The 25,592-nt window shown below is 53.1% G+C and overlaps 10 protein-coding genes across 10 annotated transcripts; 5 read left to right on the top strand and 5 right to left on the bottom strand.

Moving 5' to 3' along the window:
* Positions 1 to 121: 121 nt before the first annotated feature.
* Positions 122 to 1,513, top strand: JN550_004389 (uncharacterized protein; the record flags this gene model as incomplete). The annotated part of the gene is made up of 1 exon (XM_049315900.1): positions 122 to 1,513. The coding sequence occupies one exon, from the start codon at positions 122 to 124 to the stop codon at positions 1,511 to 1,513; it is 1,392 nt and encodes a 463-aa protein (XP_049173461.1).
* A 640-nt stretch (positions 1,514 to 2,153) lies between these two features.
* JN550_004388 (uncharacterized protein) lies at positions 2,154 to 3,290 on the top strand (the record flags this gene model as incomplete). The annotated part of the gene is made up of 2 exons (XM_049315898.1): positions 2,154 to 2,541; positions 2,602 to 3,290. The coding sequence occupies 2 exons, from the start codon at positions 2,154 to 2,156 to the stop codon at positions 3,288 to 3,290; spliced, it is 1,077 nt and encodes a 358-aa protein (XP_049173460.1).
* A 600-nt stretch (positions 3,291 to 3,890) lies between these two features.
* On the top strand, positions 3,891 to 5,090 carry JN550_004387 (uncharacterized protein; the record flags this gene model as incomplete). Its single annotated transcript, XM_049315897.1, has 1 exon — positions 3,891 to 5,090. The coding sequence occupies one exon, from the start codon at positions 3,891 to 3,893 to the stop codon at positions 5,088 to 5,090; it is 1,200 nt and encodes a 399-aa protein (XP_049173459.1).
* Positions 5,091 to 5,777: 687 nt separating this feature from the next.
* JN550_004386 (uncharacterized protein) lies at positions 5,778 to 7,118 on the top strand (the record flags this gene model as incomplete). Its single annotated transcript, XM_049315896.1, has 1 exon — positions 5,778 to 7,118. One exon carries the CDS (start codon positions 5,778 to 5,780, stop codon positions 7,116 to 7,118), a length of 1,341 nt encoding a protein of 446 aa, XP_049173458.1.
* Positions 7,119 to 7,803: 685 nt separating this feature from the next.
* On the bottom strand, positions 7,804 to 8,267 carry JN550_004385 (uncharacterized protein; the record flags this gene model as incomplete). Its single annotated transcript, XM_049315895.1, has 2 exons — positions 7,804 to 8,095; positions 8,179 to 8,267. The coding sequence occupies 2 exons, from the start codon at positions 8,265 to 8,267 to the stop codon at positions 7,804 to 7,806; spliced, it is 381 nt and encodes a 126-aa protein (XP_049173457.1).
* A 945-nt stretch (positions 8,268 to 9,212) lies between these two features.
* JN550_004384 (uncharacterized protein) lies at positions 9,213 to 11,431 on the bottom strand (the record flags this gene model as incomplete). The annotated part of the gene is made up of 2 exons (XM_049315894.1): positions 9,213 to 10,760; positions 10,847 to 11,431. The coding sequence occupies 2 exons, from the start codon at positions 11,429 to 11,431 to the stop codon at positions 9,213 to 9,215; spliced, it is 2,133 nt and encodes a 710-aa protein (XP_049173456.1).
* Positions 11,432 to 13,461: 2,030 nt separating this feature from the next.
* Positions 13,462 to 14,846, bottom strand: JN550_004383 (uncharacterized protein; the record flags this gene model as incomplete). The annotated part of the gene is made up of 3 exons (XM_049315893.1): positions 13,462 to 13,599; positions 13,653 to 14,752; positions 14,822 to 14,846. The coding sequence occupies 3 exons, from the start codon at positions 14,844 to 14,846 to the stop codon at positions 13,462 to 13,464; spliced, it is 1,263 nt and encodes a 420-aa protein (XP_049173455.1).
* Positions 14,847 to 15,693: 847 nt separating this feature from the next.
* Positions 15,694 to 18,255, bottom strand: JN550_004382 (uncharacterized protein; the record flags this gene model as incomplete). Its single annotated transcript, XM_049315892.1, has 1 exon — positions 15,694 to 18,255. The coding sequence occupies one exon, from the start codon at positions 18,253 to 18,255 to the stop codon at positions 15,694 to 15,696; it is 2,562 nt and encodes an 853-aa protein (XP_049173454.1).
* A 2,403-nt stretch (positions 18,256 to 20,658) lies between these two features.
* On the bottom strand, positions 20,659 to 22,584 carry JN550_004381 (uncharacterized protein; the record flags this gene model as incomplete). Its single annotated transcript, XM_049315891.1, has 4 exons — positions 20,659 to 20,999; positions 21,058 to 21,315; positions 21,377 to 22,262; positions 22,330 to 22,584. The coding sequence occupies 4 exons, from the start codon at positions 22,582 to 22,584 to the stop codon at positions 20,659 to 20,661; spliced, it is 1,740 nt and encodes a 579-aa protein (XP_049173453.1).
* A 1,358-nt stretch (positions 22,585 to 23,942) lies between these two features.
* Positions 23,943 to 25,499, top strand: JN550_004380 (uncharacterized protein; the record flags this gene model as incomplete). The annotated part of the gene is made up of 1 exon (XM_049315890.1): positions 23,943 to 25,499. One exon carries the CDS (start codon positions 23,943 to 23,945, stop codon positions 25,497 to 25,499), a length of 1,557 nt encoding a protein of 518 aa, XP_049173452.1.
* Positions 25,500 to 25,592: the final 93 nt, after the last annotated feature.

Raw genomic sequence — 25,592 nt, 5'->3', positions numbered from 1 at the left:
CACAAAAGCTACAGTGGGGCTTCCGCTGAGGGTATCGTCAATGGCCTGGAGGGCGGCCACCAGCTCCGTCTGTCCCTCCCAACGTACACGGCCATCTCAGCGTAGCGACCCCCGTTGAGACATGGCGTCGCCAGCTCAGCATAGTCGACCGATCATCTTGATCGTCTGCCATGCTCTCTCAGGGCACCTTGGCCCGCTCATCCGCATTGCAGATGGACTGCATGCTCGGCGTTGGCAACTGGCCTTCCTTGGGCCCACTGCACACCGCGCCCGCATCGAGTCGACAGGAGCAGAGTTCTTCCCTCTAACCGGGGATGCGGATCTCAATGACAGGCTGTACTATGAACAACACGCACTGCCCGGTTATGATTCCCTGCATTGGGTTGAGCGCGGCAAAATTGACCTGAAGCTACAGTGCCTAGACCCCCTAGTCACCCAGTGGGAAAACTTCAAGTCTGCGCTTGCCAGCATACAACACCGGGATCCAGGACGACAGGTCATCGTCGTTGCCGAAGCGTTTTTCCTAGGCATAATGCCGCTGAAGTATGGTGCACCGCTGCCCTCTGGGATCGCAGCGCCCAAGACGCTCTGTATTTCCGTCACCGTGCCGGCCATTAGAAGCATTGATCTGCCGCCCTTCGTCCATCCGTTGCGGTTTGACCAGACACCAGTTGGCCGCGAACGCAATAGACAGATGTGGGAGAGGAGGGAGAAGAGTTCAAAGCCCCTAACCGAGCTCTTAGATCAGAAATTGATTGATGCTGGTGCGACGAAGACTGTGGGGGAACCGTTTCTTGCTGGGGCAAATTATAAATGTCATGCGAAAATCATACAGCTTGGAGTTCCTGGGTTTGAATATCCGCGGAGCGACTGGCCCTCTGGGTTCAAATTCGCGGGCCTCGTCCAGGGAGCGCATCAGGGCCCTTTGACACAAGACCCTCCGTTCCCATGGTGGAACGAGCTGAAAACCAACTCAGCACTGCAACCGGCAGATAAAGCGAGGAAGAAAGTAATTCTTGTGGCCCAAGGGACAGTCGAAACAAATCCGGAGGATTTGATCATACCGACAATACTGGCCCTCGCGGGCCGAGATGACGCTCTCGTAATTGCAGTCCTGGGCTGGAAAGACGCAAGGCTGTCCGACTTCATCAAGGTACCGGACAATGCTAGAGTGGCTGACTATCTTTCATATGATGCCGCTCTGGAACATGCAGACGTATGGGTTCACAATGCCGGCTTTGGTGCTGTGAACCATGGCATCGCCCACGGAGTACCCATGGTCGTAGCAGGGGAAGGAATGGACAAGACAGAGAACGCAAGGCGTGTTGCGTGGTCGAAGATTGGTATTGATCTCGAGACGGCAAAGCCTTCTGTAGAACAAGTGAAGAGTGGCATCGAGAGAGTCCTCTGCGAATCAATTTTCAGAGAACAAATCAGGGAGCTTCAGGAGCAGGCGGAGCAAATCGACTGTATAGGAGTGATTCATCAAGAGATATCGGGCATGGTCTTTTAGACAGCAAAGGGGATATTTCCACAGAACGACGTTAGAACGACGATCAAACTTCAGGTCTCCTAGTTCGGTTGGAGTCGTATCAAGATGAACTAATCGACAGCGGGTGATCATCCATGTGGTCTAATCAATAATTTGTTCCATCTTGTGACTGCATACTACGGATGGGCGCTTATCTTAGTCTAGTTCCTCAAATGATTGCAATTTACGTCTGGATGACAGTTTGTACACTTACTTGCTTGGTCGCTTATCTCTGTGCGGAGGACATAAACTGTCATCCAGACGTAGATTGCAATCATTTGAGGAACTAGACTATGCAAAAGAAATGGCATTGGAATTGGGGGCTGGGATGCGAATGATGAGCTCTGAAACATGGCCGGCTTGCTATTCACATAACCATACAAGTCCCGTTTCACTGATTTCGAAAGTTGTAATTAAGCTGCTTTGGGGCAAGTTCGCATCGCGACGTAGTCCCAATTCTACTTAACCCAGATGCAGGATCCACTCTTGACTGACCCGCGGACGCCGAGCGGAAACAAATCAGATGTAGCAACTGATTTTATCATATATCAGCAGTTTCTGACGGCCGCCTCATAGAGCGGTATCTCTTTACAATTGGCGGCTAGACAGGAACTCATCAGACATGGCTTCGCAGACACACCTTGTCACCGGCGGTAGTGGCTTCATCGCCATCCATCTGGTGAATCAGCTCTTACAAGCTGGATACGCAGTGCACACCACCGTGCGCAGCTTGGGGAATGCAGTCAAGGTCCAGCCACTGCGAGGTTTACAAGTCAAGTACCCCGGAAAACTCGAGCTCTTCGAGGCAGATCTTCTGAAGCCCGGCTCCTTTGAGCCTGCTTTGCAAGGCTGCTCGGTGGTCCATCATGTGGCTTCCCCGTTTCTGATGGCCGAGAAGATCAAGGATGGACAGAAAGAAATGGTCGAGCCGGCTTTGGAAGGAGCGCGCAATGTTCTGAACAGCGTGAACAAAACCGAAGGTGTTAAACGGGTTGTTCTGACATCGACAGGTAAGAAGGAAATCTCGCCAAGCTCCGCCATGTTTTGACTACTCAACTAAGACAAGTCAGTTGGCGCTATTTTTGGAGATTACATTGATGTCAGAGGAATGAAGGATAACGTCTTGCACGAAGACTACTTCAACGAGTCGAGTACTGTTACCCACAACCCCTACCACTATTCCAAAGTCCTCGCTGAAAAGGAAGCGTGGAAGATTCAGAAGGCTCAATCACGATGGGATATGGTTGTCATCTGCCCGGGACTAGTCCTAGGTCCATCTCTGACCTTCGGGTCTGATTCGGGAAGTCTTTTCTTACTGGACGAGCTGTTCAGCGGGCAGCTTTGGTTTGGTGTGCCCGATCTCAGCTTCTGCACCGTAGATGTCCGGGAAGTCGCCACAGCACATATCAAGGCGGCACAGAACCCGTCGGCAAGCGGCAGATACATCCTTGCCGAGAAGGAGATGGCGAGGTTTACTGATATTTCCCAACACGTGAGAGCACACGTCCAACGCCGATACACTCTCCCAAAGCACCAATTGCCCAGTCCTTTGGTGCAAGTTGTGGGGCCGCTGTTCGGCCTGACGCATAAATGGATTCGTGCCAATCTTGGAATACGATTTTCGGTTGATAATGAACGGAGTATCAAGGAGCTAGGTATAGTTTACCGCCCGCTGGCTGAGACACTGGATGCACACTATCAATCATGGATTGAGCAGAAGGAAAACCAGGCAGCTAAGATAAAGAAAGATGGGAAGTAGGTGTAGTAATGTTATTGCGCAGATGGAAAGTTGTGAAGGACGGTAAAGTTGGTCATGTATATCAGTGGATTTTGAGAATGTATCGTAATACAAGTATTTTAGCTCTGTGCACTACTTGTTCGTACTAGACTGCACGGAATCTGAAAATGCCCCGGTGATTTCACACTCCGGGCACGTGCGACTAGAGTAGAGAAGTGTCGTTTGAAGTACACTGGATTGGAGGTCCAACTTCAAAAAGCCTGCTGGAGAAGTTGTAATCTATAAAGCACCCATTTGAGTGTTGCAATACGGCAGGTCGTCCAGCGCGGGACCTAAGTCAGACTTGGTCTTGTAGAATTGTCGGAGCGGGGCTGGTTGGGGAAACCTGCACGAGAAGAAATTTGCAGTATGGAAACCCCGGGAGAGACTGCATTAGCAGGGGTTATACTCCGTAGTGGCCCCGGAGATCTAGGCTTGGACTCAACAATATCCCTGTCTTTTACATTGGGGTTGTCCTTTAAATTAATCATTAGGGGTTCGTCCCGCACCTCGGTCGAGCCCATGTATATCCCCTCTCTTCCAACTCCAAGTTATCTCACCGGAATGAGTTGAGAAGTAATCATGAAGGTGTCACAGAGTTTCTTGTGCGCTGCATCCTTGGCTGCAACTTCTGTCGGTTTCTCTGCCACGGCGAGTGCAACAGATTGCGTGGGAATCAATGCCGTCCGCCCGCAGTGCAAGACCCAGGAGTCGGCATACTACCGAGATGTCTTCTTCTTGGGCGGCCAATACATCCCAAGCGGCACATCGTTCGTCATCTCGGACCAGTTGTATGTCGAGAAATTGACACCGCTCAATGGCGTTGTCAAGCCGTACCCTCTTGTCTTTATCTCCGCTGGTATTCCATCCGGAAGTGTGTGGCTCAACACGCCCGACAACCGGAAAGGATGGGCCACGTATTTCTTGGATCAAGGATATCAGGTATACATCATCGACATCACCGCCAATGGACGTAGTGGGCAAGAGGACCTCAGCAAGTATCCTCTGCGGATTGGGTCGACTGTCTCCATCCATGAAGACGGCTTCACAGCGCCTGAGATAGTCAACCCCTTCCCGCAATCACAGGGGCACAACCAGTGGCCGGGCAATGGCACGAAAGGAGACCCGATCTTTGACGCCTTCTTTGCCGCAACTGTGCCTTTGACATCCAACAAGACGGCTCTAGAGCTTTCCATGCGCGCAGGTGGCTGCTATCTGCTTGGATTAATTGGGGAATCGTACCTAATCGCGCACTCGAACGGAGCATCTTATTCCGCGCTGATGTCCGACGAATGCCCCGACCTCGTCCGTGCAACTCTGAATCTCGAGCCTGGGAATATCCCCTTTCAGAGTCTGATTGGAAATTCGACCACTCCTGCCGTTGGACGCACTGCGGCCCGACCCTGGGGTCTGACCGAGACTCCTCTTACGTATGACCCGCCAGTCACCAATGTCACGACGGACCTGGTCACAGTTGAGGTCGGAGTTGACACGCCGGCGCTCCGGTCTTGCTTTATACAGTCCAACACTACTGGAGGCGGCATCCACACGCTTCCCCAAATCGCCAAGGTGCCGTACGTGATGTTCACGGCATCGGCGTCACCTCATATTACCTACGATCACTGCTTTATATCTTATCTGAGTCAAGCTGGAGTGACGGATGTGACGTGGATAAAGTTTGGGGATCTGGGTCTCGAAGGAAATGGTCACTTTTTCTTCCTAGAGGAGAACAATATGGAGTTGGTCAAGGTAGTGGAAGCAGAGATCGAGAAGAGGAGTTGAAGAAACCCGCATGCAATTGTCGTGTATATCACAGCGAATAATCTACAATACCTAATGAAATAGATGATGGACAATACTGTGCACAAATGGAGGGCCAGGGTCTAGGGCGAGGACCATGGCTAGGTGTGTATCTATTACTAGGCTGACATGATCAACGTCTAGAGCTGGTGAAACATTCTGATTGAGATCTAACCAGAATGACATTTCTCGGCACGTACATATAGACCAAACGGGCGGGTACCATACAGGTATATTACTACAGCTAGCGAACTATAGGCAGTAGATATAATATAGTTCAAAACCTAAAAACCCATGTCGCATAATATGCAATCACGGATGAATCAGGACATTTCTGTTCTAACCTTAAATACACAACTTGTTCCACAGTCTAACACCAGATCAGGCTACACTAGATCGGACCACAAACGATCGTTCTGGGGTTGCGCAATAGAAAAGGCTCCAGTGATCGTTTTCACTTGGTTCTTTTCGACTTGGGAAACCCAACATGCGGCTGACTGCCCTAAATCGGGGCCAGATGTATCATGACCAATGAGGAGTTGAGCTAACGGCTGACTTGCATCGCGACGATAGCTGCGCCCCAACAGCAGCTATTTAACAGTGGTAGCAGTCCCAACTCCGTCTGACCTCCCGCTTGATGGCAGTTTTCTGAGTTAAAAAAAAACAACCATGTCCTTGTCGCTAGACACCGTGTTCCAGGTAGTCGAGATCGCCCAGAAGGCCATCGAGATCTATGAGCGGATCAAGGATGTGCCGCGGGAGATCGAGGAGCTCGGCGAGCGCATGGTGCTGCTGGAGAACGTCCTGGCCGAGCTCAACGCGCATCTGCGCAGCAAGGGCGAGCATGCGCTTGCCGATCTGTCGCCCAAGCTGAAGGGCGACATGTCCAAGATCATCGCTGCCACCGAGAAGGACTGCGACCGCGTCTACGTGCTCTTTGACATGTTCGAGCAGAAGAAGGGTCCGTTCGGCGTCCAGTTCAAGGACAACCCCGTGGCCAGCCTGGTGGCGCAGGCACACTTCGCGCTGGGAGGGCCGGCCAAGGAGCTGGAGGCCCTGGCCCTCAAGATCGACCAGCACTGCACCGATATTGGCAGGCGCGTTGAGGTGATGAGCTTGCAAGGAGTGCAGGCAAACCATGATCTGCTCCAGTTGATGCGGAAAGAAATAGAGGCATTGCACAGTGAACTCAAAGCACGGGACGGCACGGCGTCTCCTCACCGTCCAGCGGGAGCAACAGGGTCCCTGAGTCCGCCGGCAAGCGTGGGCAAGCCCGCTCCCAAGAAGCCAAAGCCACAGCCCGCCCTCTCCCTGCCGCCGGGCAAGAGCAACTTCAAGGTCATCTTCGTGGACCCGCATAACCTAGGGCGCAGCATCTGCGCGGAAACGCTCTTGCAGCTATACCGGCACAGGACGCAGACGAAGAAGGGGAACTGGCGTATCGAAACCATCCACTCGGCCGGGTTCTTCGTCAAGCACCGGGGCGACTGTACGGACCTGATCGAGAACCAGATGAGCTACAAGTTCCGCTCCTACAAGCTGGCAATGGGAAGCGGCGGGAACCTGCCCAACGCCATCGCCACAGCGGCCGTATTCGAGAACAGGGTATTTGACGACATAAGGCCGTTCCGCACCACGCTGCAGGGTCGGGTAGCCGCCCGCAAGTCCATTGGCATCCGGAGGGACATCTTCAAGACGTACGACCACATAGTCGTCTTCACGCACCGCGAGTACGACAACATGCTGGCGCTGCGCTCTGCGCTGCTGGCGGCAGAAGGCGGCGACAAGGCGGCGGCGGCAGCGGCGTATAAGGGCCGCGTGGTGCATCTCGGAGCGTACCTGACGCTTGATGACAGCACGCTGGAGATCGTGGACGCGCCCAAGAACAAGGAAGGGGTTCACACAAGGCCCGCGTGGGATAAGAAGGTGGCGCAGCTCAAGATCGCCCTGGAGACGTATCTGAGGAGGGAGATGGGATGGAAACCACCGCGGGCTCAGGCTCAGAGCTAGGCCTGTCTTTGTCCCCATCCAGAACATTTGGAAATACAAGCCCCGGGAGAACGTGATGGCCCACACCCGAGGCTGTTGCCAAGTTTCACGGTGACCGCTCTCGAGACGATGTAAGCCGGGATCTTACCCGATTGACTTGTGAGGTAGAGGCACTACGTGACAGTGGGGAGTTCAACTTACCAAAATATCCCATGTACTAAAGAAACACCACATCACCATCTGTGATGTGGGAACCAAGAGTATCTATGGTCAAAGAATAATTTCCAAGTCCAAGGGCGAGTGTCCAAGAAGCAAAAGGTATCCATTAATGTGCGGCCAACAATCCCTAACCAAGTCCCACAGCGTGGCCACAATTCCACGCTATACTAGATAGATAATCAAGAAGCCCGAACATAGACCCAATAAGCAAGTCCTCGTGATCTCATGCCCTCATCAACATGTATACTTGGGTTGCCACCCACCCAGGTTGTCTGTCTTTCCACCATGCAAGCATTTAGAGTCGTCATAGAACCCCCTCGCGCCGCAGTAGCGTGCTGCGCCTACCTCTACCTGTCGAGGAATTGCTCCCGCTCTCTCATTAAGTTCTCCGTCATCTCCACCAACTTGAGCGCACGCGTATGCCGGACCACCCTTGATAACCGGCGCACATACTGTCTACCCTTCAACCCACGCAGCCACCCACACGCTAGACGCGGGCCTTGCGGCCGCGGCTGTTCTTGCCGTCGGTGCCGCGGATCTTCTTGGTGCCGGCGGCCTTCTTGCCGGGCCGGTGCGTGACGGTGCCGACGATCTTGTCGGCGACGCCCTCGACCTTGTCGCTCAGGTGGCTCTTGCGCTTGTGGTGCGTGCCCGTCGCGGCGGTGGCCTTGTTCGTCGAGCCCGCGGGGCGGCCGCGCTTCTTCACGCCAGCGCCCGTGACGGACGAGGTCTTGGTGGTGGAACCGGGCTTGCGGCCGCGCTTGGCCCCGGTGGTGGCGCTGCGGGGGAGCGCAAGTCAGTATTGAGAGAGACAGGACGAGAGTGGGCTATAGGATGGGAGGGGCAGGGTGAAGGGTCTTACGTGGTGCGGCGCTTGCGCTCCGGGCCACTGTCGATGGTGGCGTGGATGCGCGGGCGCGAGCTGCCGGTGGTAGAGCGGGTTGATGCCATGTCAAAGTTGGTATGGGGGCTTTTGACAAGGTGTTGTGGTCTGCGGCGACTTCAAGAAGGTATGCGATATGTCGGGATATGTATGCGACAGTAAAGGGCAATGCGGCGCGACGTTATGGCGTTATGGTATGTATGGCTTGGACGTGCGGTCAGGCGGGTTGTTTACTTTGGATCAGCTGGTTGTGGGTGGACGCATGTATGTGGTTGTGCGGGGACGGGCAACATTTAAATGGGAATTTGCGACGCGTCGCTCATATGCTGGGATCTGCTGGCTGTAGAAATCTCAGGTCCGTCCTGCTCTGAAAGCCCAGATAGGCCCAACCAGATCTGCAGCGTTGTGTGTTCCCCGGGTCTATTCGATCGTGACCAGGGATAAGGATCGCTGGGCAATGAATTGTTGGCATACATGACGTAGCCCCTCGAGATCCCGCTAACCCGCGGCTGCATACCAACACTAGAACACGCACTGGACGGGGGGGCGATCCGGCATCACATTATACATGGGTAGGGGGGCAGACAGCACGCTAGTGTCTACCTGGAGCAGAAGTATTGGGTGCTCGATACGGCCTTGTTACAGAGCGACATCTAATTGGGTGCGTGAGCGTGTGTGTGAGTGTGTCAACAGGTGCTGTCATTCAGTGCTAGCTACCCTTCTATTTTGTCTTCCCTTCCCATCCATCCATCCATCCTCACAAGTCTTTGGGACGCTTGGCTGCAGAAATGTAAGAGCTCCCCTTCTCAATGTCCAACATCCTTCAATATAGTTTGGTGAGCGTTGAGCTGCCAATCTCAGATGAGGCACGCCTGCGAAGTTGACTTCAGCTGCTATGTGCCTTGCACACGCCTTGAAGTATCCGGCTTTTCATCAGCGCCCAAGATGCTATGCAGGTCTTTCCGTCAGCGGCAGACGCTTTCCCCGGGCAAGGGCAATGATCCGTTCCAGAATCAGATGCCCTGCCTCTCCATGGCTTCCAGCTCCTTGAGGACAGAGCCCTTGGTCTGGATCTTCTTGATCTGCGTGTCCTCGAGCTTCTCGCCGCCGGCCAGGCGCATCTCCAGATCCTCGATCGCTCGGACCTTCTTCTGGAGGCTGCGGAGCTTCTTGGCCATGGGGTTCTGCCCACCCGGCGAGAGAGGGGTCTCGTTGATGACGGGCACCTGCTGAGCCGGCGTGTGAACCGGGGCCTGGGGGTTCAGCGGCGCACCGCCATCCCGCACCTGGTACCCTTCACCATTCCGCTGCGTGTTGCTGCGATTACGGCCCGGGTTGTTACCTCCGTGCATGTTGTTTCGCGAGCGGCTGCGGTTGTGCTGGTGGTTGTTACTGTTGTTGGCGCGGTTGCCACGGCGCTCCGGGCTGCGTCCCTCGTTACCGGACCCAGGACCCTGGTCACCAGCCGGGGGAGCAAGGCCGCCGGCATTGTTGGCATCACCATTCTCACCGGTCTTGTTCTTCTTGTTGTTTCGCTTCTTCTTGTTCTTGGCCGCGGCCTTGGACAGGTTGTCGTCTGCCTCGGCACCGGGGACGGCGGGGGCAGCACCCGGGACGGCGCGGGGCCCGGACTCCATAAGCTCGGCACCCGGCACCTGGCGACGCTGTCGGCCGAATCCGTTAGGTCCGACGTTGGGCGTGCCATTGCTCACGACATGGGCGGCGCCACCTTCGTCCTCACGACGGAAGTGCAGCGGCGTCGACATGCCACGGGCACCAGGGGGACGGTAGGCACCAACAGGCTTCGACGGCGTCTTGACCGTGCCCAGATAGGCGACCGCAGAGGCATGAGGCAGGGGGACGGGGTTGAGGGGGTCGCCAGCCGGGACGTTCTCTGGCAGGCACGGGCGCCAGCTCACGTTGTAGAGCTCGACCATGTCCTCATTGTACATGATGCTACCACCAACATGCCAAAGCTTGACGCCGTTGTCGACTCGCAGGCGAGGAGAGGTGGTGGCCGTCATGATGTAGCGACTGTCGGGGCTCCACTGGCAGACGCTGGGGTTGCCGCTCTCGATGGTGCAGATCTTGCGGAAGTCCTTGTCCATGTCGTAGACATCGATCTGGCCCGCCAGGTTACCGAACCCGGCAACCAGGACGAAGCGCCCGGTCGGCGAGAAGATGATGGTGTTGCGGGGCGCAAGCTGGAACGAGTGCATGGCGACGGCGCGCTGGTTGAAGATGGTGGTCTTGGCGGGCATGTAGCCGTAGATGACGCCAAACTCCTTGCCGTTGGGGGACCACGTCACATCGTGGATGGGGCCCTCCTTGTCGAGCGTGATGCGGGCGTCGAAGCCGCCATTGGCGTACAGCAGGTAGAGTGTGGTCTCACCATAGTAGCTCTTGTTGGACTTGTCGACGTCTGTTTGCGCCAGCACAATCAGAGACGAGCCCACGCTGTTCCACTTCATCTGCACCTTGTCGCCCTTGAAAAAGGTCTTCTGGGAGATGGGGCTGTGGAACTGGGGCACGTTGAAGACCTTGACGGCAGCCGGCTGGCCCTGTTGTGAGAATCGGTCAGCATGGGACAATGCGGGGTGAGGAGCAGCACACGCGGTGGTAGACGGGGTTCATGGGTAGGACATACCTTGCGCTCTGGGACGAAGACGGCAACGTTGTGGCTGGTGCCAGGGGCCAGGGCAAAGTCGGTGACGCCCTCGACGCGCAGCTTGTTCCAGACCGTGGTCAGGTCGTGGCTCTCGTAGAACTGAACCTCATTGGTGACGCTTCGGGCGCAGAACTTCTCGTCCGAGGTGTATTGCAGGTTCCAGCCCGCCTGGGACTTTTGGACGAAGCGACCGATGGGCTGCTTCTCAGCGCCCTCAGGCAGCTCCTCGACAGTGCGCCAGATCTTCAGGTTCTTGGTGGCATCGCCGTTCTCGTCCTTGGAGGGGCGCTCCCAGGTGCTGAAGTAGGTGCCGCGGGGCGAGAAGGCGACCTCGTAGATCTGGACGACGGGGACGGCGGTGATGACGTGGCCAGCCGAGGCGTCGACGACGGCGACGGTCTCGTTGGTGGCCCAGGCGAGGAAGCGGCCACAGGGCGAGTAGACACAAGACCGCAGATTCCCTTCTGGCTTGACGAAACCGGGCACAGGCTCGTAGACGGGGGCGGCGTCGGTGATACCGATGGCCTTCTGGGTCCGGTAGGCAAACTGCAAAGGATACGCCATGACTAGTCAAAGTCACAGGTTGATCAGGCTCTGCAGGTGGGATTGTGGGTGGGCTTGGGCGGATTGGGTTGAATTCTTTCAGAGACGGATTTAGTTCAGGCTTTCTGGTCCGGGGACACGCGGAGAGTCGGTTCGATGAAGCCTGGGGGGCAGAGGACAGCCACACGGGATGGGACAAGGCTGGCCAGAGAGGATCCTTCCCTTTGTCTTGTGTGGGCTCTTTTTGTCTTCGCGGCGTGGATTTGCGTGCGACTCGGCGGGGCGACAAAGTGGCAGAATCTGCAGACAGGCGTCGCGGCTCAACTGGGTGATCGGATTTAGCTAAAAAGCAATCGCGCAGTTGTGTCAAGAGGCTTGTCGTCGTCGGCGTTGGGCCCTTGGTGCTGATGGGATGGTGCTCGTGCTGATGCTGATGATGCCGGGGCTGTGGGCTTTTCGGGGGGGTCGTCAAACAGCAGGGCACAGGGCACACGGGACAGACCAGTTGGGGGGCAGGGAAGAACCAAATAAATGCGTCTAGGGAAGAATCGAAGGGAAACACAAGTCACCCAGAGGGTTTGATTGACCGACGGCCAGTGGGCTGACGAGTGGTGATGATCGCGGAGCGTGCAATGGGCTGGGGGAGGAGAGGAAGGGAAGGGGGAGAGAGAACCGTCCGTCACATTTCCAATATCTGACCTGGGGGGTCGGTTTTTTTTTTTTTTTCTCCCTCTCTTTCCTCCTTCGTCTGTCCGTCGCAAACTTCCCCCAGCTGCCGGGACCTGGCGACCCTTGATTCAGTGCTGCATTTTGAGGCGCAAGCTGACAGGTGCCCAAAGAAATAGTGGCGCAGTCACTGACTTTTACTTGACTGGCCTCCAGCTCCAGCTGACCCATAATTAAACACGGTCAACCTGGAAGTGTCAGGTACCTACCCAGGTACCTCTTACGGGTGGGCGTGCAGCCCAACTTTACCTTTGGTCCCTAGGGCACCTGAAGGGCCCCGCAGTTAGGCCTCTCCGTGTGCTAGACTGAGTCCATGAGTCAACTAACTCTCCATCGCGTTGCTAATGCATACACAGTACATACATATTTGAATCCCGGCTTGCATTATCGACTTGCATAGGACAACACGGGTAGCCCCAGCTTGATAATCTGGGGGAGAGGTCGAATGCATTTGGTTTGCAACCTCAATGCATTTCACACCAAACCGCGAGCCCGTCCCGCTTGTGGGCTTCGCTGATGTCGTCGCGTGTCTGCTGCTTGTTTCCATTGCACTACGCTGGCCAGTGGCCGTCCAGGTCCTCCGGCGCATTGACAAGCCCAATTTGCGAGATCCATGGCGGCTCACGAAAAACGGAGAGTCAATCAGCAATGCTTTCACGCACGGCACTCGTTCCGAAGTCGAAGGATGCCTATGATTAGTCTGCTTGGTTTATCCAGTGTGGCCAGGATGTTCCGTGGCACTGGTCCGTGACCATGAGGTCAAATAGCTGATCCTCATCCGTCAGGCCTCCAACTAGCCTTTCTTGGCTCTCCTGTGGCTTTCTCGAAATCAGATATACCACAGCGCCCGGGCTATTCTCGTGGAATACCCTTCCCTCGCCCAGGCATGACGTATTGACGAAGCCGGAGTGGGTGGAAGCCGATGACATCGCGGCCCGCGCGTGCTTAGCTTCCGGATTCTCGGAGGGTCTTCCGTCCGTCCGGAACTTGAACGGCCCGAAAAAGTGGCCATCATTCGGCATTCAGCGGTACATATATCAAGGTCTATCACGGTTTTACGGAGTACTATGTTGCCATTGACCACGTATACTTTAGTGCGGTCGGTTACAGCCTCACGCCAGCAGGTCCCAACAGGAGGCGCCGTGTATCAGAGTCTTTTACGAGCAATGCGACATGTTGTCTTACATACCATTCCACAATCAGGAGCTCATGAGTGTTAAAGATCAATCAACCACCAGCAAGCTAAACGGACGGACGACGGGTCATTCATTGGAGAGCAAACCTTCATGTATCCGGGCCTACGTGACAATAGCAATGAAAATCCCTCACCCCTTTACTCGGTAGGCTCTCCTATACATCTCATCTACCTCTGCTAAGTAGTATGTGCCCTTACTAAGGTGCTCCACGGAACCGGTAGGCAGATGTCCCTTTTTGCCATAAAGAAAGTCTCGTCGGTTGCGTGCCTGTGGCCGAGTTAGCACACCATCCCCATTTGGTGTGAGAAATGGTCACTTACCTCCTGATACGCTTCTGGTGACGCCTGCTTCCTCGCCTCGAGTCTTGCAACAAGATCGAGCTTACTCTTCATCTCCTCCACGCTGCCAACGACCTTCAGGCTGAACATGGAGCTTGACAAGCCGCTTCCATAACTGAACATACCAATCGTCTTGCCTTTCAGTTGTGTGCTGGTTCCGAAGGTCAACAAGCTGCACAGACTCGAGTATAAACTTGCGGTGTACATGTTTCCACATTGACTGGGTAAGTGAGTGGCCGGCTGAACTCGTTGGCCAAACCGCTTCTTCGTCAAAGGCAAGAAGTGTCGGTTTATCTCGGCCTCGTTGGCAGTATCTTTCAGCTCCGGAGGTACATCCTTGAACATCGCGCTGGTTGGGTCCGCAAGGAAGTCGTTGAAGTACAGGCGGGCGTAGGACTTCATGACGGTCTTGCAGGTAGGTGAATGAAAACACATGTAGTCAAAGCGGTCAGCAGGCGATTCAACACTCGCAGGTTTCCCGCTGTCGAACTCGGCATCATTTTCAGTGCCATCATCGTGGGTGTGGCCATTAGTGCCATTAACGGAGAGCACTTTCTCGCGAGCCAGGTAGGCATTATAACAACCGTCAAGGGCTTCTCCGTAACACCGGAGTGACAAATGACCATCCACGTATGGGTATTCCTTGGAGAAGTCGGGTTTGTAGAAGTCGTATGTGTGTCTCATATAATTTCCGCGCAATCCAGGTTCGATCTCCAGCGGCGCATTTGGGCCGATGAGCATGGCAACGGAGCCCGCGCCACCTGTTGGCTTCGCCCGGTCCGTATCATAAGCTGCGATGTCAGCAGCCACGACGATCGCATCGCGGCCGTCCCATGCAGAAGATTCGATCCAGTTTACGGCATTGAACAAGGCATTGGTTCCACCGTAGCATGCGTTGTAGGTATCGGCACCTTCAATGTTCGTGTTGTGCCCTTCAAATAGCTGCATGAGCACAGACTTGACTGACTTTGACTTGTCAAGAATGGTTTCTGTGCCAACTTCAAGACGGCCAATCGATGAAGGATCAATGTTGTACTTTCTCAACAGAAATGAAACAGCTGTGAGCGCGAGAGAGTATGTATCTGACACATCGGCATTAGCTTCAGTGGAGAGGCTCGGGATTGTGACCACCACTGAGCTGCGCTACTGACCTTCACGATCATCGCAGAAACTCATTCGTGTTTGGCCCAGGCCAACTGTGTATTTTCCTTGAGACACCCCATCATATGTCTCCAACTCTGCTTGGTCCACGTACTTTATGTCCGCAACTTATAAGCCTCAGACTGCCTCGTAATTAATCACAGTGTATGAACGAACCTGATTGGGAAAATACACTTCGATCCCCTTAATTCCAACGTTCTTAGGACGAGCCATAGTGATCACCACACCTCAAAGGGCGCCTCAAGCAAACTTATTAGGATATTATGGGTTGATGACTTAAGTTGCGATGCACCAACAGCCTGCTATTTTATGTGCAGCAGCGCAAGGCCCAGTGCTTGACTTATGTAGTACTCACATTTCATGGCCCGGACACTTTTCTCGAGCAGTAATATCTTCCTATGGCTGTGAAATGACCCGAGGATGATGTGTGGCATCTTAGATCGTTCTTGGATTTATTCACTCCTGCATGGCCCCCGTTCTGAATGATCACGTCCGAGAGGAAACATGCTTGGCATTATGAACTTCTCTTGAATCGAGCGATAATAACACGAAAGCTACTCGGAGCACAAGCTAGAGTTGTTCATGAGAAGCACTTATGGATATCTGAGTTGCTGTTGATGAAATACAAACTATGGGCTGCACTACTCCCTTACCATCATCTACTTGGGGAAAAGAAAAACCTACGTTCAGCCCTGCTCTCTAAGTTCAGCGATCATCCCGATGACCACTGCTAAGTCACACGCTCACACGCCACCACGACACCGGTATAGAAACAAAAGGTAGCCCACTACTGCTTTCTACGCCATACCTTCCCGGACCCTGAACGTTGTGTAACAGTTGGGCCTAGCATCAGGTCAAAATCTTACGCGCCGGTGAAGACAGCTGTCCTCTTCTCACTGAACGCCTGGAGTGCTTCTGTCCGATCTTTTGTCCCGAGAACGGACTCATAAGCAGCATTTTCATTCTGCTCACAACTGGCGCAGGTATGTGAGAAAGCGCTGATCACAGCCATCGCGGCGACAGGCCCACCGCTGGCTATTTCTTTCGCGAGTACGAGACTGGCATTCAGAGTAAGGGCGCGTTTCAGCGACGCAGTCAGGATATTGTTGGCAATGTCAGTCGTGACAAGGCGATTGCACAATCCCATGGCCGCAGCCTCCTGAGCCTGCACTTGGCGGCCGGTCAAAATAAGGTCGAGGGCATGTGACATACCCACTATCTTCGAAAGGCGGTAGGTGCCTCCAGCGCCAGGTATAATCGCAAGCCTAGTTTCGGGCAACGCAACCACGGCATCAGAAGAGAAGATCCGGAGGTGGCAACAAAGCGCCAGCTCGAAACCGCCACCGAGCGCCTTGCCGGATACACAGGCAATCGACGGCACGGGCAAGGTGGCAAGACGAGTGAACAGTGCCCGCAGATCAGTCAAGAACTCTTCTGTTTCGGCCGGGCTCATGAGTTTCCGTTCTTTCAAGTCGGCTCCAGCGCAGAAGACGCCATCAACAGCACTTGCAAGAACCAGTGCCCGAGTCTCAGCCTTGCCAGCGTCGGTGTGTATCTCTTCGATCTCTTGGCTGAGGTCCTTGAGCAACTGCCGCGAGATCGCGTTTCTAGCTTGGGGTCGCTGAAGCTCAATGATTTTGATGTTGCCAATGTGTGGAGCTTGCACAGTGCTTATGACCAGCGTGCTGGTCGTCTTCACGACGACTATCTGGCCAAGCTCAAGATCATGCAGTCTTTTGACCACACTGTTAAGTGCGTGAGAAGGAAGCGAAGGTCGTGTTCCGACTGCAGCATCTTCATGAACTACTTTGCCTTGCGCGAGACCTTCATTGGCGACTATTTCCGTTACGCCATTGGCAATTGCCGCGATGCTTTCATGAGCAACACCGTTTGTCTCCCTCTGCGTGCTTTCAACCTTAGGGATTTGCTCAATCTCTACTTCGACTGCGCTGGCAGTTCCGTTGGTGTTATCAGCAGGGATGGTCTCGAGCGATGGTTGGGATGAGTTACTCTGGGGGTTTGCCATGGATTCACGTGCGAGACTTTCTCCTCCGGTAAAGCGGCAGAAGAACGGATCCTCCATCAGACATTCCATGGTCTCGGATGTCTCTGTGAGCATAAACTCACAGCTTCCGTCAGACAGCTTCGGCATAATGATGACGGCTCCAGCTTGGGTTCCGGTTGCTGGCAGACGTAAAGCCTTGATATGACCATCGCCAAACAGGGGTCCAAAGTTGATCGAATGCAGATTGAACTTCAGTAGACTTGTCAAGATGATACCACTCGTGTGCATAGACTCCAGAATCTTCATGCGTGTCGGAGATTCTAGAATCGTTCGCTCGATGTATCCCACCAAGTCTTGGAACTTCTCTCCCGTCATTGATCTGATTTGGGCTCGTATAGCTCGCGAGGCAGAGGCAAGGCCATTCTCAGGATCAGCCATCACCGAAAACTGCTCTGATGCCTGTGACATATACACGGCATTGCCATAGAACTGCTCAGTGATTCCAAGATGAGATCTGCAGTCCAGGGGTTGTGCCACATGGATTTCAGCACCAGCATCAAGAATTCCTGCCCGATTTCGGGCAAGCATGATGCTGCGCCATATGAACCCAGATATAGCATCATTGGTTGAGAACCAATCTTCGGAACCAAGAGACGATGCAGAAACAATCTTCTTCAGCTCTGATTGGGCCTTGGTATCTATACGGAATGTGCGACAAGAGTTCTTCACATTGTGTATCAAGGAGTGCGCCAATGATGGTGACGAAGTCCAAGCTTCATGCTTTGAGATATCACCAGGAAGTCCCCTCCCAGAGACAACAGTGTTCCGATCAGAGTAGTACACAGTGTCCCTGACTTTGAGGGGATGTTTCGTCTCCCCTGACTGCGCCTTCCTGAACTCCTCGGCGAAGTCTCCAATTATCTCAGTCACCCCTCGACCATCGGCCGCATAGTGGATAATGGAGACGACGAGTAGAAGACCGCCTTCTACGAAGTTCGCTTGAAAACGGCAAACGTCGACGGAGCTGGCTCGGAAGTATCCAACCTCGGGAAGGGGACATAGCTGCTCCGTGTTCAGGAGTTCCTGAGAAAAGTTCGATTCGGCGAGCTTAGAAAAGCTCAGGTCTTTCGATAGGTCCTTGATGACAAGATGCGCAGCACCCTCAGGAATGATTTTGCGAATCCATGGTCGACCACCTTCATCTTGCGAGGTGGTAACCACAGTCCCAGCGAGGAAAGGGACGCGTTGAATGGTATTGTGGAATGCGATGTGAAGATAGTCCACAACATGTTGGCGGTCAACGTCGGAATTGAGTTGGAAGCATAGAATTCGCTTTGAATGGGTCGGAGGAAAGAGCTGATCGCAAAAAGAAAGCTTGACCTCAAAAGGAGGGCAACCAACAGCAAAAGTCCGACCCATATCGCCCAAAAAATCAGGTCGAACGATTTTTGAGATATGATGTGAATCTGAGAATTAAGGCTTGATTGAAGCAGCAATCCACATTCATTCGATCATATGCTATGCCACGCCTTTGGAGGGCGAAAGATTTTGAATTATATCAATTCTCTGCGGCGGTATCTTGTCTCGGACTGAGCGAACCTCTCCCACTCCACGTGGCCACCCTGCCTTCTTCCCACCCGCACCAGACTCCCGGGATTCTGGGCATTTCTCGTAAGCCACTTCCATCGAAGGGGGCCGTGAGCTTCCACGCGGCAAGGTTCTTTCAAGCTTAGATAGGCTGAGTGTGCCATGGTCTGTTGCTGTTCAGACATTCGCCGACCACCATGAAGCTTAGGCCGCTTCATCCTTGCACCTGAGGACAAATCCTTCAGCTGATGAGCTCCATTCTTAGACCGTTAACCCTCACAGATTTTGAGACCTTGAGCAGGCATCGATGGCAGGATCAAGCCACCGGAACTTACGGCCAGTCATCAACAACTTTGCCGTATAGTTCCCACATCATCTCTGCGGACCGAGTCCATCAGTAATCCACATCTCGGCTCGTTTAAGAGTAAAAGAAGGAACGCCGTGCAATAGTTCTTTGTGTTCGACGATGAGGACAGGATTTATTAGACCCACTCTTGGAAGAGATAGGAAGGCAGCCGAGTGTCTGAACCAATCGGTTAACTGTCCCGAGCGAAGCAATCAAGCTTTTGGCGGTCATGCAGGCCAGGGTCTAGCTGAAATGCAAGGCTAAAATACCATGCCACCATGATCAGATTATAGACGCACGCAGAGACCTGTCGGGGACTTAAGTATCATCGGGCGCTTTTTACACGATTGATGCATCCTTTACCCGCACCAAGCGAGGTATATCGGGGGCGCACATGCTCGCGCCATATTTCGCAATGAGCAATGAAGCCCATGTGGCGCATCCTTCTGCGGGCATCCTTCGGCAGGCATCCTTCTGCAGGGATGACAGGTGGGTAAGCATGAGTGGTAATCGGACATGAGGTTGAACTCTTGGCTGAAAAGTAACCTGGCTTATCTGTGAAAATTTGGCGAGCCAAATTGTGTAGGCGTAAGCGGACTAGATGGCGGACTATCGCTAACCCACAAAGAGCTTGCGTCCGATTTTCGCTTAGTTCTGTTCAACCTCACGGGAAAGATTTGGGGTCGGGGGCGGGCAGAGTTCGCGTAGCCATCTACCTGGCACTCTAGCTCTGGGCCTAAAAGATCGTATACACAGCGCAAATACCACACACTTAGCAACTTGACAATGTCTAATTAGCGCCCTTGCCGCGATGGCAAATTCCACATTCAGATGTGTTTGTGCCGAAGAGGCAGCCAGAGCCTGGGAACAACTCGAGAAAACGACCGAAATTGGGCTTGATGGAATTGTCGCAGCCAGTGCTCAAACGATACAGTTCACCGAGCAAGCAAAATCATGCGCCTCGCACGGTCCTTCGGTTGAGAATGACATCAAAGACACCATGTGGCGAATATACAAGAAGTTAGCTGAAATGTTGGAGATGATCGCAATCAACTATCTTGGTGCACCACCACCTGTCGAAACACTCAAGTTTTCCAGCATGCCCACGTCACGGGAGGCTGACTCCCCTACATCTCAGTTTTCGCCGGTCACGGAAAAACCGAAGTTCGCAACTAAAGTTACATACATACCATGCGAAATGGCCTTGGGGGAACATGAGCTGGACGAGAGACAGAGAAAGGCGTTGGCGCTAGACATGATCTATACGACATTGGAAAATCTGTGTTCTAGTTTTAAAGGAATGCAACAATCGGGAGTTGAACAGATCAGCCAGATAGATACGAAAGTCTTAATGCTGTTCTCTCAAATGTCGAGACTTTTGAATAGAGTCAGTACTGCCAGGCTAGCCTCTGCGTAAGGTGGGGTTGCTTGAGAGGAATAATTAGCCTTAAGCGATGAATATATTTTTTCAATCTTGATTTCGAACCACTATACTTTCTATCAAAAGAAATCAGGCCGTATTTGAAACTTTTGGAAGACTTTCATTCAAACGGAAATGCTTGAGCAGTCTTGAATAATGTCTCTAGAAATACAATGACTCAAATAGTTTTACCCATCCAAATATAATCCTACCATGCGCGAAAAAGATGGTACAAAAGAAACGCTATCTAGACTTTAGTTCTCTCCGCCGAAATCTATATGACCCATTAGGCCCTATCCAGGAAATCTGTCTGCATGCCGATGTCGCAAATCTAAGCTATAAGTATTTGAAAAGCTGATGGAGGCCCTATAGCTTTAAGGGTACTTCGTATCTCAGAATTCTCAACATATTCAAGGTGGCTGTAAGAGAGAGTAAAGGGAGTCCCTGCCAGCTAATGCTGTAACACAAGCTAAGGGGAGGCTGCCTTCGCTGCTGCCTTGGCTTCATTTCTCTTCTTGACGTCTGCTTGGCGCACGCTTTTCCATTCTGCCCCCAGTGAGATGATAAATGCTATACCAGAGAGTGCGATACTCCAAATCCAAGCCGCTCTAAGACCATTCATATACGCGCCAACCACAGTGGAAAGATCATCCGGGTCTGGGAAAGCTTGACGAAGCGAACCTGCACCAGCAGTAAGCACCGTAGCTGGTGTTACTCTTGGATTATCGTTGGGCAGCGAGGTGACTATAACATTGTTCATGATGTTTATTGCCGCAGAGACACCGATGGTACCGCCGAGAAATTGGAAAACTGCGGATCGAAGCAGTTAGCATAATTCATGAAGGATTTAGGAGTTTATCTTTCTTACAAAGTACAATTGCAACGGTTACAGCTATGTCCACTCGCGGGGATATAGCCTGCGCCACAAGAACATTCAACTGGATCACCAGACCAGAGCCAATGGCAGCCAGAACCTGGTAACCGATGTATTCTCCTGCCGTGGATTCGGGCACAAGCGTGTAGATCATGCCGGAGCCAACAGTGACAAAGATGGCTCCGACCATGAGATAAACCTTATAGTAACCCATCTTTCCAACTAGTATGGATGAAGCAAAACTGATGATGGCTGATTTGCAGAATCTGTTAGCCGGCTCGATCTTCCGATACTGGAAAGTTGGGTGACTTACAAGTCGTGAGCACTGTAGGTAATGTACGAACACCAGACTCGGATGGCGATACTCCTTGCCCAGCCTGGAAATATATAGGGAGGTTGTATGTCCGCGCAAAGCCACCACCTTGGGCGGTCAGGTTAAAAAGGGCAAGTACAAGGATAGTTCGGCGCTTCAAAATGCGAGGAACAAGCATTGCTTTCTCCCCTTGTTTCCATTCCCACGCTGCAAAGATCATGGCTATCAAAATAGAGCCAATGATCAGCCCAATGGAGAATCCACTATTCCACGGTCGCGTGAGACCTCCTTCCTCTAAAACCAACAGGAGACACACAACAGAGGGGACCAAGATGACCATTCCCGGGATGTCAAAGAGAGATGGGATTTCTTTCCCAGTTGCATGAGCGACACGGGAATGAGCCGGCGTCTTGAACAGAAGCAGAAGAACGAGGAAGGCGGCCCCGCCGATAGGAAGATTAATCCAGAAACACCATCTCCACGTCAAGTATTGCGTAAACAGCCCGCCAAGTACAGGACCCAGGACCGACGACAAACTCCACACTGTGGACGAGAGACCAAAGATGGCGTGTAGACGTTTAGGTGGAGTGATGAAAGCTAGAATCGTGAAGCATCCGCTCGTGATACCAGCGCCACCCACCCCCTGGATCGCTCGCCCGACGATGAGCGCCGCGCTGGTGGGTGATAATGCGGCTATCAAACTTCCGAGCTCGAATATGCCAATACACGTCAAGAAGGCAATCTTGAGCGAGAAATACTTGTACGCCCTCCCCCAAAATGCCTGGAATGTCGCCAGACACAAAAAGAACGCAGAGCCATACCATCCAATCTGGTCAACACTGTGGAACTCGCTCGATATAGTGGGGATGGCAGTCGTGATAATACTCTGCGCCGGGTAGCATGTCAATTTCGGTTTACGTAGAGTGGGAAGAACGTGGAGAGGTGGGACGGACCATATCAAGAGCGACAAGAAACTGAGCCAGAAGCAGGGAAATCGTGAATAAACTTCCCATCAATGGACCGGGATATGAAACTGCCGGAGGGCCAGTAGCCTGTGACACTGCCTTGGGCGATGGTGATTGCGATTTTTCTTCTGTACCTTCGTTCGAAGCATCCCCAACCACGCCGTTGGCCTTCTCGGGTTGGGAAAACCCTTCATGGCCAGACGTGTTTGCGTCTGACGGTGGAGGTGAAGATTTGCCTGTCATGATGCAGCCAGTCTTGACGATGATGCAGCTGTTGGACGGTATAGCAACAACTTACAAAGTAACAAACTCTGAGAACTTGTAAGTCAGACGTCTTGGCTCTGGATTAGCCAAAAAGCCACCACGGTATAGGTGTTGTTCAACTGCAGCTCACATCTCGGAAAACCTGGGGCGGCACTGGAGGCTCTGATGTAAAAAGGACCCGAGATGGATGGGCTCGGGTCCTTTCTCGGATCCTGATTGGTTGACTCGTAGTCTTCAGCTTCGCGTATTCTTATGGGTTAGACCCCACCACCACCACGACGCGGCCGGCTCCTTTGCGGCCGCGGGCACTAAGAGACGTGCCCCTGTAGATAGTTATTCCCTATCTGTCTCACTTGGAAAATCAGCTCATCATAAGCCCACATGGTATCTAAGTAGCTGCATGGTACTTTTAACCTATTCAGGGACGTGCCGCTGGCGAGCGGCCCGCAGTAATCCGTCGCCGCCCCCGCGGTTTAGATCTACCCACTACCTTAACCTACTGTGTACCGGTACGCTGCTTGGTATATACTAGATCCTGCAGGGCCAAGATTCTAAGTCAAGGATGTGTTAGTAAGCCCGCCAAGCTTCCTGACACCTTCGATCAAGCTTTACCAAGCTTTTTCCAAGCCCTTCCAAGAGATCCGGCCAAGGCGGCGCAGACAACGTGGAGAGACAAGGGTAAAGAGATGGTTGTGGCAGTCCATCCCCAGCCATGATCGGACTCTAACCTCAATTATCTTACATACGCCAAGCGAGAGACGCGTTTTTGTCATCCGCAAAGATAGTCGTGTTTTTCGCCCGCCATTGACACCACAGGAAGGGATCTTCGCCCTGTACCACGTACGACCTCACGTCAGACAAGATAAGATACAAAAGTCCAGGCCAGTCGGTAAGCAGGCTGCTCATTGACCTCGCAACCGCCACCCTGGAGGAAGGAATTAACGTGGCTAACTCCCTTAACCTCCCAAACTGCTGCTGCGCGCTCGCGGCCCAGTAGGTGTTCGGGAAGCGCGCCACAAGGTTGCATTGCAGCTGCCCACCTTAGTCCGAACTTTGAGTAGCCTACACCTGAGAGCGTAGGCTGCCAGAGATCCTTTGCGCGGAGTCAAAGAATCATGACGGGGGCGCTCGTGAAGGATCAGTAGAACATCTTTGTATCGTATCAGAGTCTTTATGAGCCGACAAGGCGATTCAGTCCTTGGGTTCTCATCTGTTCTCACTAAGTGCACCGAAGTAGGAGCACCCAGGTCATGTTGCGCAGAATATTCGCCTTCAGGACAAGCCAAGTGCGAGTAGTAGCACGACCAGCATCCTTTTCTCGCTCGCCTTAATTGAACATGTCCCAGATCAGACTTCACTCATCATGCGATGCCTGCCTCAACACCAAGGTCAAATGCAGCCAGTCCAAGCCAATCTGCGCAAGATGCGACCAGCACGGACGCAAATGCATCTACAGCCAATTTCGCAAGATAGGAAGACCTTCTAGCAAGACCATCAACAACTCACCTTCTCAAACACCGAGCCGCAAGTCCAAGGGCCACACAGAAGCAAGGCAGAAGCAACTAGGCCCAGGGGTGCACCGCTTGCTGCAGCCCACCGTCCGCTCAGCTGTGCACGAGACTTCTGATAGCCTGCGATGTGATCAAGATGACCAAGACGGCCACAGCTCGGGGACTGTTGAGGTCTCATCAAGAACTCATCAAGGCAGCTCAGATTTCGAAACACTCCGCGTGAACAAGTCGCCTTGGCTAACAGACGACGTTATTGGGCAAAGTCTCCAGTCTGCGCTGCAGTCGGATGTGACGGCCAACTTCAGTGACGACGTGGAGTGCGATACAGATGGGGTGCACATTGATTGGTCTGCCATTGAAAGTCTGTTGGACAACAACGCGCCGGCACTACCATTCGCTCCAAGCCCGGTGCAGAATTTCGCGTCTTCAGTATCCTTGGCGCCTGGCAACGCACAATTCTACCTGGAAGACACAATCGTCGCATCAGTGGTTTCGTCAGCTGGCGAAAGTCGACAGTCGCCCACCACGGGCGCGCGTCCCGTGATACCCCATCAGCTGCCTCTTACTGCTATAGACGGACTTGCACTCCCTGGAAATGAGTACTTCTTCAAGCCAGGATCATTTCCTACCACAAATTTTGAATTTGATGGTTCGCGCACCACACCCGGACAATCCAGTACCGCTTCCCTCTCTCCAAGGACACCTTCGGTCCACACCATCCAACCAAACCTCTACTCAATCTCAAGCTCACGCTGTTCTGTTCAATGTCACCGCGCTTTGACGAGCCAACTCACGGAGATTAGTGAGAAACAAGTGCAAGAGTCAAATGTCCCCCTTGACATACTTTTGAGACTGGATTATCACATCCGCCAGACACGAGAAAGAGCCCTGAGCTGCAGTGCTTGCCTTGCAGGCTCTCGACATGACAAGACCCTCATGTTCATCACCATGGTTTTATCAAACCTCTTGTCTCTCTTCGAGCAGAGCTGCAGTGCTTTTCACGGCGACCCGCAAAGGGGTGTGAATGGACGCGCAGGGAGCTTATGTGGCGAGGCGAACCATGCTACCGTCGCGAACAACCATCAAGTCTCGCCAAGCCCGTTGCCATATACGACAAGACCTTTGATTGTTGGAAGCACACGGTTGGCAGAGAGTTTCAAGCTGTCCTTTTCGCGACAATTAGTGATCATGTACGTAAATCAGCAACTAGAGGCTGTAACTCAGTTGGGAAAGATGCTATACAAGGTGGAAAGTGATAATGTGAGTTTCAAAATCACTAAAGAATTACTCATAGATGTGTCGGCTAGATTAGAGCGGTTAGCTGGATTCACTGCAATGGTAACGACCCCAGGCAGTAGTGCCATCCACAGCATATTGGCGTGAGGTATGCCAAAAGAAAATCACACTTTGTCATATTTATAGATGTGGGTATCAATGTAATCTTTGAAAAGCGGGGGTTCTTGGATTACTCGTTGT

This window comes from Neoarthrinium moseri (assembly GCF_022829205.1).
Source record: "Neoarthrinium moseri strain CBS 164.80 chromosome Unknown scaffold12_Wmoseri_CBS_16480, whole genome shotgun sequence".
NCBI lineage: Eukaryota > Fungi > Ascomycota > Sordariomycetes > Amphisphaeriales > Apiosporaceae > Neoarthrinium > Neoarthrinium moseri.
The sequence above is the reverse complement of the archived record's forward strand: the minus strand, read 5'-3'. Positions and strand labels throughout refer to the sequence as shown.